A 13,736-nucleotide genomic window follows, 5' to 3' on the forward strand; every position below is an offset into this window, starting at 1 on the left:
CTCTTCACAGTTAGCCGAAGCAGTGGTGGTTGGGATTATTACCCTCTGTCTTCAAGATAATAAATGACGTTGAGAGATAAAATTCTAAAATCTGCATACAGGGAGCCAACTGAATATTGTGAAGACCATGTGAATGGTGCAATATATTAGCATACAATGAAACAAATTATGTTTTCTAAAATGTCTATTTCATTTAAATCATTTTAGACACAAATAATTCAAACACTGGTCCAAGCATCTTTTAGGCACTTATCCATATTTATTATAATGTATATAAACAAATGATGCACTAAAAGTGACAAAGGAACATGTATTGTGTAACAAAAAGACAGGATGTAGGAAACAATGGCTAAGCATTATTCATGATACATTGAATTTAGCTGCACTCCATACATGACTTAAAAAGAAAAAAAAGGCATTTTTACGATAATACCTATTTGATATAGTAACAAAACAGCAGCTCTGCTCTTTATCAGCTGTAAACCTTTACACACTTTTGTAAAATTGTGTACAGAAAAACAAAACTCTTTGTGGTCTATAAAAGTATAATTTCATAGTGACATAGAAACCATCATCGAGATACTTTAAAAAATCCTGTAAGAGAAGACTTACAAAAATGTTTTTAAAGAACTGGTAAACTAATGTTAATAGGCAAGGAACGTTAACAAGTTCATTTAATATGGAAGTTCTTCTTGTGACTATATATATACACTAATGCACAAGTGATGTTATTTGTATAAACAGTGAGTTTTGATTTAGTTGTGCTCATTAGGTAAATGTGTACTACAGTATAAGACATAATGCACCCTTTGCTATAATTTGTTACAGAGATTAGTAGTCACCTGGTATTTTCGGTAACAAAACTCCTAGGTGATTACTAATATAGTTACAGATTCATATATAATTGAAATAGTGGGTGCATATATACATAGGCATAGAGGTTTATAAAGAAGTTTACCTATTCAACTTTTACCTATGCAGTTGTGAATAAAAGTGAGAAACGTATCATTGGGACAGACTGGCTGATATTGAATGTGTCAGTTTAATAAAGTTTGTCCTGTAAAGAGCTATTCTTCAGATTACTTTAGGACCAATGCATTTGACATTTTTCAGCAAACGTGTTATCCTTAGATGTGCAGCTGGTGAGACCCAATCTCTATTTCTGTTCATCGCTCTTTGTATCGATGCCCATGGTCCATATTAGAGCACTGTCCGTTTCCACCGTCACAACACCAGTGCCATCATAGGTGTTTGATGTGCTGACCAAAGTTCCAAACTTCAACACTCCAGCAGCTGAAAAGACATAAGATGTTAACTTTCAACTATCCCATACTGTTACAGAATAGTTTTATTGCACAGGGAGTTATAATATTATGTTTTACTTGAACTGGACAAGCTGAAAGAACATTTCCATATTATCAGCAGTGGACAAAATGTTCCGCAAGGAGCCATTTCTTCATGCTGTGTTATTGTATTGCTGTGTTCAAATGAACAAGATGTTACAAGCTGCTCTGAAATAAGGCTTACAATAATCGTCACGCTCAAAATAGATTTTTATCTTTTTAGAAATTTTGAAACAAATCTGTAAAAGTGAACTTTTTATAATTAGAAAATAATGTTACACACGTCATTCTTATTTCTACAATAGATAATAGTTAGTGATGCTAAAATGGTCTGAATGACCTACATATGTCACTGTAGTGGATAAAATGGAAAAAAATTATACAATTACTCTAGTTACAACTCATTGGAAGCTGTAGATTTCTTTTTGCCATGCTTAAGGGATCTAGGGATATTTTATGTGCTGCTACTGCTGGTCTCTAAATATATAGATATAGTATATAAATGTCATCTGAAGAGAACAGAGACAATGGTGAAATACACACCCCCAGTCCCAGGCAGCACTGAATCATGTGTCAATGTCACAATATTGCATTTGCACCACTAAATGTGGATGAAGAAGGTTAGATCCACCTTACAGCGCAAGGTTCCTACCACAAGATTGTTCGTACTTTGTTTCAGATAGGTACTGAATTATCTGTATCACAGTGTGTGATGTGTATACCTATCTAACATTATAGGTAAGTGTTCAGCTGTCTAGTAGGTATATTACACTAGGCATTGGGCTGTAGCAGCATTATCACCCTAAGCAGTTACTACAGGTTCTTCTTGTGCTCTTATTACAAACTAAAAATCATGAAAAACCTTCAGATTGCGTCATTAGAAGATTAATTTATCCACTCTTATTTTTCAGTGTTTCTGATCACATATATAACTATCCTATACCATTGAAAACGGCCAGCAATGCAATACTTAAGGCTAAGTTCGGCATATGTTTTATTTGGCCACTAGGAGGCACAGTTCACCTTCTTTTGTTAGTCATTTTACAGCTTACAAAAATAAATGCCTGACTACATTTGATATAGCAGACAGAAAAGAACTGACTTCTTAAACCAAGTCCCTGTCACTATACTGCAGAGTACCTTGTATATCCTCACAGTGACCTTAATGATTGCTCAGTCTGATCCAGCAGTGATCGAGAGGAACATGCTCTAATAAATTCCTGACTTCTTTATGTTATAACACTCCTCTATCCCTACAGTATTTATTCAGTCATTTCACAGCCTGTGTATAAGGAAACAACTACCTAACAGTCCGACATTTTCTAAAGCTGGGCCTGATGCAGAGTTACACGCTATGCCGATAATAATAGAGTTGAGCAATTATCGGTAAACTGCGCATGGGGTGAAGTCGCCCAGCGCATGCGTCATAGTCGCTCGCTGTGACTTTTTACTCAGGCGGTAACGTGGATTGGGATAAGAAAACACTGATGTGTCGCAACCATTTTCATTGGCTCTGGCGATTCAGTTCCTACAGCCATAGGGTTACTCAGAAGACCGATTATAGAAAGACCTGCGACCGATGCTGCGACTTTGTACACAGATGTTTGGATTTGCAAAACCGCAGGTGGACGTCTCAATACAAACCTTGGCGTCTGTCAAATTCGCATATTTTCGCTCATCCACTGTGTACACAGACGTAGTAACGGCGGCATCAGGCCCATAATACAAACATCACTTGGGATGTTCAGAATCTCAACACTGGCATCCCGACAGGGTTACAGTACCAACACTTTGTTGGTCGGTATCCAAACCCTCCCTCCCCAGTGCCTAAACCTAACCTCCCCCCTAGTGCCTAAACCTAGCCTCCCCTTTCCCCCACCCTAAACCTAACCCTCCCCCCTTAGTGCCTAACCCTAGTCCTCCCCCTAACCACGCTACTTACATTCGGGATGCAGGCGCCGGGATTCTGGCAAGTGTCAGGATTCCGGCGTTGCCATTCTGACTGCCGGAATCCCAGCAGTTGGGATAGTGACCGCATCCCATTTTTAGTACCATACACAGCACAGTGCACTGGTCACAATAACTATACATTTCTGTTTACATTAGACTCATTTAGATATTACACAATAATGTACACCCACCTACATCTTTTGTGCCATTGAACCCAAAAAAGCCATATCTGTAATAAGGACCCAATATTTCCCCAATCCCTTAATGCAGAGGTGACGGGGCACAGATCGGGAACCACTGCTTTAATGTAAGACAGCAGTAATTTAGACTGAAGATAAAAAGTTGAAATGAATGAAGAAGCTGAACTGAAGTGGCAGTAGGCCGGCGAGTCAGGGGGCTACCCATAAGGGAAAAGCCACAAAAGAGGCACAACATCTACCGAGGGCGCCCAAAATTTCCACACATATGTATGCCCACACCCCCTCATACTGGGGCAATACATCTTTCATGGAAATTGTTATTAGGATGGACTTTGAAGTGATATTTCCACTCTTTCACAACATATATGATTTGTAGCCTTACATCCAACGGCCATTTGTTTTTAAGCTTTAAAATATAATTATGAAAAGTGTTAAATGCCACAACGTGATTCTTAGTCTCTGCGTGCGCAGTATGCAACAATCGTTTGATTGCGTGCGTATTAGCAACTGCGTTCCTTGCTGAACCAGGCCCTGAGTGTATAAAGTCATCCGTCTACATCAAATCCCCAAATCAGGACTTGATAGACATTGTAGAGTAGGTAAGCATGATACACACCTTATCCTCTGTCTAATCACTTGCTAGACACATTCTTTCCTTGCAGATTCTTCTTTTTCTGTGGACTGTGGGCCTGATTCAGTAAGGATCACTATTGCAATCGCAGCTCCGTAACTGCACGCAGGTCTGCTGCAAAAATATGCTAATGATCGCTATCGCAAAGCCGTCATACTGCCAGCATAGAGACGCCCACTGCCTCCCACTACCGCTATCTTACATCCATAATACTTTGCAAACCTTCATAAACATCCGTAACATCAAGTACTATTTGCCCCTCACGCAGAATTACAGCAGCCCTGACCTTACTTAGAAATTGCTAACTTTGTTGCACGCAGTAAGTACTCAACACAGCATCTGCAATCACAATGGCTAATTTATGCACGCCCATGCAACGGCGTTCAAGCGGTCAGGCAGCCTGAGTTTCTTCCCCCCCCCCGTCACCCCCCCAAAATGCTCACTGTCTGTCAATCACTCTACTATGGCTCTGCGTGGTCTCCGTGATTGCAGTGCGATCGTAGTGGAGTCTTCGCATACGCATGCACGGTACGCAACAATAGGCCACTGCGTACGCAATAGCGATCCTTGCTAAGAACTGGCATTAGGAATAGACAGAGAACTACATGGATCCAGCCCGCTGAAGATGAAGATATACACAGATATACATAGATTGCATCACAATCAGACATGGGACAGGCACTCTATTTCACACAGTTAACATTAAAACAAGCATAAAATACTTATTTATCATTTATGAACAGGACCTGGTTCATTATTATTTGTATTATTTTCTTAATATTTTTGTTTTCTACTTATTTCAGATAAAATGCTGCATAACTTGCACTTATTAGCACCATGTTACCTGCAATCAACAAGTTTTCCTCTTATTCGTGACTCTTGTGCACGTGGCAGCAGCAACAGTAAACGTGGCTGGCCCAGCTGTGAGGTCGGGTACCCAATTGTTTGAGAATTTAGCAATTCCACTGCTCAAGGCCACGGGGCCTACACTGTGACTCCCATATGCATCTGTAAAGTTCCCGCATCCTGGCCCAAATGTAGTAGCCTGCGAGAAGCAGTAATGTAGCTGCTAATTTTAAAAGAGCAATTTGTTTTATGGCAAAACAAACTAGTCAGTGTGTGAATATGATGTTATTGTAATTGATTAATCAGTGACAGATACTTACAGGGACTCCAGCTTTTAAACATTTTATGTTTATCAGCATGCAGTTGGGCCATTATTTAAGGGGATTACTCATTTTCTTTTTCTGTTTTTTACCTATTTGAACTACCTCAGATCAAGAGGGAGATGTGTCAGGCCTTGGAGAGAGATAAAGTACCAACCAATTAGCTTCTGTCATCTTTGAAATACAGCCTGTAAAATGGCAGAGAGAAAGTGCCAACCAATCAGCTTCTACTTAATCTGTTTCCTAGGTGTGAAACATCTGCAGTCCAAGATAGAGATAAGATATATATATACATACCTCCCAACTTTTAGAGATGGGAAGGGGGGACAGCGCCCAAAAAAGGGGCGGGGCTTCCGTAAAGGGGCGGGGTCAAATGAAAACGGGGCGGAGCCTCGCGGCTTCCTCCCGTTTTCGTCACTATAGGGGGCGTGCCCAGCACTCTCCGAGATGCTGGGCAGCCCCCCAGGCTCTCCCTACGCTAGTGAACAGATGCCGTGCGATGCGCACGGCATCTGTTCACCTTCTGCACACCCGCTGCTCTGCTAGGCAGAGCAGCGGGTGTGCTCTCCCCAACTTCCCCCCCAACGCGGGACACTGCGGCCCGCGGGCGGGACAGTCCCATAAAAACGGGACTGTCCCGCTGGAAGCGGGACAGTTGGGAGGTATGTATATCAGTGGCGTAAGTTCATCCCGGACGCCCGAAGGCAAGCTATAATTTGGTGCCCCCTGCCCCCCCCATGTCACAGCCGCTGACACTATAATGTAACAATGCGCATGCAGACAGGCTATAGATAGATGAAGGCAGCAGCTAATGGTCTGACATGGAGCTCTCCACTAGTGTATGGTGGCTTCTCAGGTGCCGGGAAGGGCTGCCATGTACTGGGCGGCCATGACGGTACACTCCGGGTATATAGTTACAGCCCTAAGTGGGGTGAATATGTTGTGGACAATGGAGGAGGTGCCCCTTCAGAGCTGGAGCCCGGCGGCAGGCGCCTCCATTGTCTCCCATAGTTCTGCCCCTGATGTATATATATATATATATATAGATATATAGATATATATATGCTAACCACTATGCTACCATGCTGCCAATAGTGAACCATGTATAATTATGATGTAATCATTATTGTGATGTTTACTTCTGATTTTAAATGCATGAATTTTAGACTTACTTCCAACAGCCATCTGTTTTTTAGCATTAAAAAAAAAATACTAATTATGAAAAGTGTTAAATACACAACATGATTCTTAACCTCTGGCGTTCAACATGCACATTGTATAAAACCACATCCTTGGTCCTCATTAAAGCCTTGCAAACTGAAATAATGTTTTAAATATGCGGATTCAGCACAGAAGAGTCTTAACAATTTAGATAAATCCATCTTGTGGCCTAATTTATTATCTTGAGATATGCAGAGTCAGCAGGAGCAATCTATGAAGATGTTTTGTCAAATATTCGCCAGGTGCAAGCTGCATACTGCAAAACTGCAGAGCAAAGCTTCATTAAACATTATGCTGGCTGAGAATGGTTAACAGACAAACAGAGGATTTGTTAGTAAGGCATCTACAGGTCCATTCCGCCCTTTGTGTGGGTGCATTTGTTTTTATACCTATTTTCGGAGGGATGGTGGAGGGGGAAGTTTATTTATTTATTTATGCTTTCTCAGATTTTTTTTTTTTTTACTTTTTAACCTTTATTTTATCTATGTCTTATACATATAAATACGTTTGTTCCATGCATTCTTTAATTATTTTATTGTAAGAGTCCCCATCACAGTTGCTGGGTGAGTATTCCATGGATTTATTACCCTTTCTGTAAAAACATCTCTCTTATATATACATCTCTACTGCAAATGGGACAAAATATAAAATCAAACATTTTATTACATGTAACAGTAAAAATGTTGTTTATTTATTGGAGTGTAGTTGCAACAAACAATATATCGGTAGGACTTGTCGGAAACTGAAGGACCGATTAGGGGAACATGTCCAAAATATAAAGAAGGGCCTCTCTATGCATAGCGTGTCAACCCTTTTTTCCACCTGCCATAATTGCAACCCTACACAGATTGTGTCTTTTTTGCGGTATCCTATTAGTTCCATCAGCATGGCGTAAGAATGATGAAGACATCAGGCTGGCTAAAGCAGAGATGAGAGCCATTTTCGAGATGATTGTCACTTTCTCCGTCTTCATTATATCACAGACACACATACTCATCTCTTTTTCCAAGTTTTTAGGTCTTTTAGAAGTGTTTTTACATTATATTGCTTGGGATATATTTAATTTAATTTTTTATTTTTACTATTATTATCCTTTATTTATATGGCGCCACAAAGGTTCCGCAGCATAAATGAGCACACAAGAAAAGCAGTTAATAGTAATACAAAACAATGCAGGACAAGGACATGGTTATAAACATAGCTGCATAACACAAGCAGCAGGACATGAGCAACCAGGTGTTAGGTGCCGTTGTGGGGAGTTAGGAGTAAATGATACTATACGTAGGGGGGAGGAGAAGCATGTGGGGAAGAGGGCCCTACTCGTGAGAGCTTACATTCTAAAGCAAAGATCATTTGTATATCATATATATATATATATATATATATATATATATATATATATACACACACACACACTGTATATATATATATATATATTTTTTTTTTTATACAGATCTTTTCTGTATTTTTTATTTCTCTTTATCCAAACCTTAGAACTGAGGGTCTGATTCAGACCCGATCGCAAGCACTCTGTCAGAGCGACCGGCTCTGAATCAGGGCCTTTGGCTGTTCCCGTACTGGTTCCGCTCCTTCTCCAAATTTATACGTTCTGGATTTTTAATATTTATACATATATTTTTATTGGGATTTCAGATTCTGTTTACATTATCCGAGGTGTATATAACTCTCTTTATAGGATATATTGGTATTTATTGACATATTTTATGCTTTCATAAGTTTTTTATGACGTATGTTTTAGTTGATACTGATCAGGAATGGCATTTTTATTGGGTTTATTTATATATAGATTCCCTTTTCCCTTATTTAGATATTAATTACCATTTTGTTTTAGGCTTAGCCTATATGTAGTATCTTAGGTATTCCAGAGACCGTTTTAAAGAGAGAATGCAGTATTAGTCCATACTATCAGTACATGTGACTAACGTGACGGCAGACTGAACACTAGAGCACCTTCCCACTACATGATTGCCGTTGCTTTACTCCCGGCGGAAGCAGTTTGAAGTTCTGGCATTTGGAACGCGTAGCGGCAAAGCCTACTGGATTTATGCAGGTACTATATCACATGGACCTCCACTACACCACTTCGGCGGAAGTCCGTGCATTCCAATAGCCGGAAACGCAAATTTTGGTTTTAATTTTTAATCTTTATCTTTGGAATTTTCTATTTTTATTTATATTATCACTTTCTAATGAAGATATGATATACAGCAATGCTTCACTTATATCCATTGATGTGTTAGTTAGCGAGTTCCTTCAATTAAGTCAGTCCCCGCCCCCACCAATAGGAGAAGTCTTGAGGGTACATAAAGCAGCAGAGGGAGAGATGGTTTAAGGGACTTATTCATATGGATGACTCATTGCTTACATCCCCTATGGACTTTCTATAAAGGTACAAATTTTCTCTGTAACTTATCTGGAGGTTATTGAGTTTCTGAAACATCTTATGTGTACCTTTATTCACGGAAACCAGGAATTAGAAAGTTGCTATTTTGAAGTGATTTTTTTAATTCTTTTTTTATTCTAATAAAATACCTTTTGATTGGAATTTTGGAGTGAACACAGAATTCTTCCGGTATTTGCTGTATATCCAAAGATACCCTTATAGGAGTATAACATCCACCTTAGTTGTGAGTATGGTACACCTGCTTATAAAGATACCTTTATATGATTGAATATACCTCTATTCAGAGTGAGTGGGGTATGGCCCCCCTCTATTATATCTATTTCACTTGGGCAGGGGGAATTAATTCTCATGACACACGATTCCCCTAAAGGTGATTCACTGAACCTGTCTCCCTACACAATTTAATAACTTTATGCACCATCTGGTGGTATGGGATTAAGGATTTCTTGAGTTAATTTTTTTGATATATCATCCCCTTTGGTACAGTACCACACATTGTACTTTTTTGTTTTTTCCTTCCATATATCCCTACTTTGGAGAGGAAGAAAGACCAACAAGAAACACCTAAACCCTCCAATACACCATCCTCCCCTTCACTGCATTCTACACTACGAAGACATTCTAACCCTATTAGAAGCGCCCTCATCCAAGCCCATTTTTCTCTCTTGTTGTCCTTAAGAAGATTTAGGGTGACATCTTGGATTTTGTTGAAGAGGGCTGCATCTAAATGCACGAAAGAGTGGTTTCCTTTTTTCTAATCTCTTATATTGCCTTCCAGTTAGGGATGGCCATCAATGGTTACCATCGGTGATAACCATCGATGGCACACAGACTAAACTAACTATAGTTTGAACACCCTCTATGGTCACGTTTGCCGATGGCTCGCCGGGCCGCATGCCAATAAAAATTGGGGATGGGGCTTAGCGGCGCTGGGGCGGCGGGGCTAAGCTCCATCCTGCCATAAAAAATAAAAAAACATAATTGGCTCCTGCTCATCCATTGATGGCAAAGAACCATTGGTTCTCTGCCATTGATGGCAAAAGTAGTTGACAACAAGGACTAGTGGCAAGGGGTTATGAAGTGAGTTGCCTACCTTGAACTCTGATAGCAGAGACGTCATTCTAAAGTAAGGTCCATCACTAATTGGCCAACTGATGTCTGGGTATCACTGCATTTCACACAATATATGCAAAGGAGAGTGTACTGTGGAACTGATGGGATTGCATAGAGGAGGAGAAGGTTCTGGACAGAGAAGGGCTGGGAATTGTATGGGGAGAATAAGGGAAGTGCGTGTTTAGGATAACAATCAGTTTGTATAAATCTCCATTTTCTTGAGGAATAAAATGTTTGCAAGTATGTACATAAAACTATGTTTTCTGTATTACTATGTATAATTATGTGCATAACTAGCAGCTTTTAGTATAGGAAGTATGTTTTTGGGAAACGGGTGGGGCCTTAGATTGTGGGAGGGAAGCATAATAAAAAATATGGGGAACCCTTGGTTTAGGATTGTTGCAAAGTAGAAGACTCACATAGGCACACAAGCAAGGCCCTCAAGTTTGTTTAATATTTATTTTAACACACACACTGTAATACATATAAGCAATATGATATCTAATATATATGGTTATATCTGGAGTATTCTGATGTCACGAGTGGCACTAATATTACAGTATATTCTGCAGCAACTATTTACTTCTTTTTCCAGACCAGACTCTTAATCCAGCAATCACAGTTTCATCTTTTCCACGAAACTGGGTTTTTGCAGTGATGTGATTTATTATGAATAAATTGTGTCCCTCAGTTTCTCTTTTGACGAGGGCAAAAGCAGAGGATTAATAATGTGTTTTCATAATATTAGGCGTCTAAAGACTGTCCCTGAAAGTGAAGATATTGACTGATGCCACAAGGACACTAGGTAAAGTATATATTTGTAACCATGGACTATGGTCCTGTGAGTCATGGGTGTACAGCATAACTATGTCTTTTGTATATAACTGTGTGTGTATATGTCTCTTTCTGTAATGTGTATGATAAGGAATACTAGATAATATAAGAACTGCATTTATTTTGTCTTATCTATATTGGCATCATAAGGTGGCAAATTAAAGAAATCAAAAATAAATTAGATTATACGGGCCAAGACTATATAATTACACTAATGTGTTAAATAAAAACTGTGACCAACCTTTAGAGAATACAAAAATACATTTATTAGGCACAATGTGCAATCTGAAATATACTCATCAAACACATATAATTCAATCATAAGAATACTAAATAGTTCTTTGTTGGAATAAAGTATTTTTCAAGAGATAGTGTGCAGTGGATGGTCCAGCAAATATAAAGCAATCCTCTGGTGGTGGACTGACGCGTTTTCCTGTCACAGACAGCTTTCTCAGATGCAGTGTAGATTATGATCCACATTGGCATGTATAAATACCCCCTCTCGTTTAGAGATGAAAGGATGCACCTGTACCCATGTTTAATTAAGAAGCATAATAATACACCTAATAAATCACATAAGATCATATAAAAAGGAGACTCACACAGTTCTAATAGATCCTAATATTAATCGGAGACAGATGAATCTAAAAACCTTTTAATTACCTTATTTGTAAGTATGTGTCTGATCGCGCCATGTCACGTGAGCGGGAGTCTAGAGCTGGGGAGTTCCGTACCCACGTGACATCGGTTGCATCAATGGGCTACATACTCACAGCATCCAACCAATAGAATATTCCTTTCACTCAGTCACATAGACAGTAGACCGGGTTTCCAGAGCATCATGGCTTTAGGCAGCGCCTCACTATTTGTTTATGTACACTTTCCAATATTTAATATTTTTTGAAAATGTAAGAGTTAACACTTTATATACCAGAGTGATACTAAGCAGCGTGTTTATAGGGGGCGTATGAAGAGTGAAGCAAAGATAATTCTGCGAAAAAAAAAAAAAAGTCCCAAACATTAGGCACAAAACCCAGCATTGTCATGTGGCTGCCCAGGCATATTACCTACAAGGTGCAGTGACGTGTGGTGAGTTCAATGGCTGGGGAGGCACACATGGAGATGAGTCTGAGTGCTGGGAGCTTGTCTCACCCCCTACTCAATGTAACTCTCCCCTCACTACACTAAGCTTCAGTGTCCATTGATTCTTCTACCTGCATCACTGTGTCGTCTCCTGCTGCTGACTAAGCTCTGATCTCTAAACATTGTAATGCATTCCTGGTCAATGACACATCCAAGGTGTCCATCAGTGCTTAAGGCACACCCCCATACTACGAGGCATGTCTCTATTAGCTCTCTTTCTGTGCAGCTTACTGCCCATGGTGTGGCCCTGCCCCCAGCTCTGCAAGCCGTGTGTGACTATACAGAAGTGAGGCTGAGCTGTTGTTGCCTCATCTCTTGTCTTCCTGCAGTCCCAGGGAGCTCCACAAAGCTGGTGAATGTTAACTATGAAAATGACTACAATAATAAACAAAGATGATGTTTATAAGTTATAAATATCTTCTTTGTATTATTCTAATCATTTTTATATAAAATCTTGGGAGTGTGACAGGAGAGGCTCTGCCTCCCCTAACTGCACATCCCTGCAACAGTCTGCTTTTAAAAATGCCTTGCTAGTAGAAGCACAAAGGGGCATATTTATCAAAAGGCTAAAATCCCTACTGTCAGTGAAATTGAGTGCTTTCATAGAGACTTTTTTTTGTGCTTTACTTAGCACAACAAATGGTTACCACCAGGATTCATACATAATAACTACACCTTGCCACTGCATGGGTATGGGTAAGCATAGTTATCTAGTGCCCTGACAGTACAAGAAATACTGTACTACTGCTGCAATACTTGTGCCATTATCGCCATCTCAGGATGCTGAGTTGAACGCAAATCAGCCGTAGGTGCTCCCACATTGCATGCATGGGCACAACTGCGTATATTTGCCAGTATACAGGGTTGTATGTATCTCTGAGGTACACCCGTCCCCTATTCATAAGCTTTGTTTGATATTCATCATCAGCAGCAGCAGCCCAGACGTGCTCCAGCCTATACTGGTGTGAGTGATACGCCTGGCCTATTTACACTTCACTCTGCATGCCCTCACCGAAAATAATACGCCTCCTATGACATAAGAGTAGATGTGACTGAAATGCGTTTGATTTCACGCTGCCCGTACTTGCATGCACTTGGTTTCAGATCATGCAGAGTGCAACATACGTACCGGAAACACACATATGGTAAACTCAGCATTTGGCTACATATGTTTAGAAGGGATGTAGTCATGATCCCGGCTTTCGGGAAGCCAGCGCGCAGAATGCCAACAGCCAGAATCCAGACGCCAGCATCCTGACCGCTGGGAGAAGGGGTAGGGGAAGGGTAGTGTACCTACCTGCTTGTGTCGGGATTGTAACCCAGTCAGGATGAGCGCCAGGATCTTGAGTGCCAGCATCCCCTACCCAACCCGTTTAGAATCATAGGTCACGTAACTGATTTAGATAAGAACTCCTGTAGTTATTACCAAGGTTTGTAACCTACTAAGATACTAAGTATACCTTTTACAGGGAACATGTACTGTAACAACATCATTTCACATTGTCACGGTAATATTACAAGCAACACCCATGTTCCTTAGCACATAGCCACTTCTGTAGACCCCTGCATATATTTCCCTGCTCTCTGCAGTGGAGGCAGAATTTGGATAGCACAAGTATGATAAGTGGCTGCAGCATAATCTTGAAATTATACAGGGTAAGCTTTAATCAAACATAACTCCATAGTCCATAACAAACAACTTCATTATGC

At 40.1% G+C, this 13,736-nt stretch overlaps 1 protein-coding gene across 2 annotated transcripts in view; it reads right to left on the bottom strand.

Moving 5' to 3' along the window:
- Nucleotides 1–320: 320 nt before the first annotated feature.
- TPK1 (thiamin pyrophosphokinase 1) overlaps nucleotides 321–13,736 on the bottom strand; it is a 702,648-nt gene continuing 689,232 nt past the window's right edge. For both annotated transcript variants that reach the window (XM_088461408.1, XM_088461407.1), the window contains one exon: nucleotides 321–1,293. In XM_088461408.1, the coding sequence (XP_088317534.1) occupies nucleotides 1,157–1,293 (137 nt within the window). In that variant the 3' untranslated portion in view covers nucleotides 321–1,156. The remainder of the gene's footprint in view (nucleotides 1,294–13,736) is intronic.

This window comes from Taudactylus pleione, unplaced genomic scaffold (genome assembly GCF_031769625.1).
Source record: "Taudactylus pleione unplaced genomic scaffold, aTauple2 ptg001044l, whole genome shotgun sequence".
Lineage (NCBI taxonomy): Eukaryota > Metazoa > Chordata > Amphibia > Anura > Myobatrachidae > Taudactylus > Taudactylus pleione.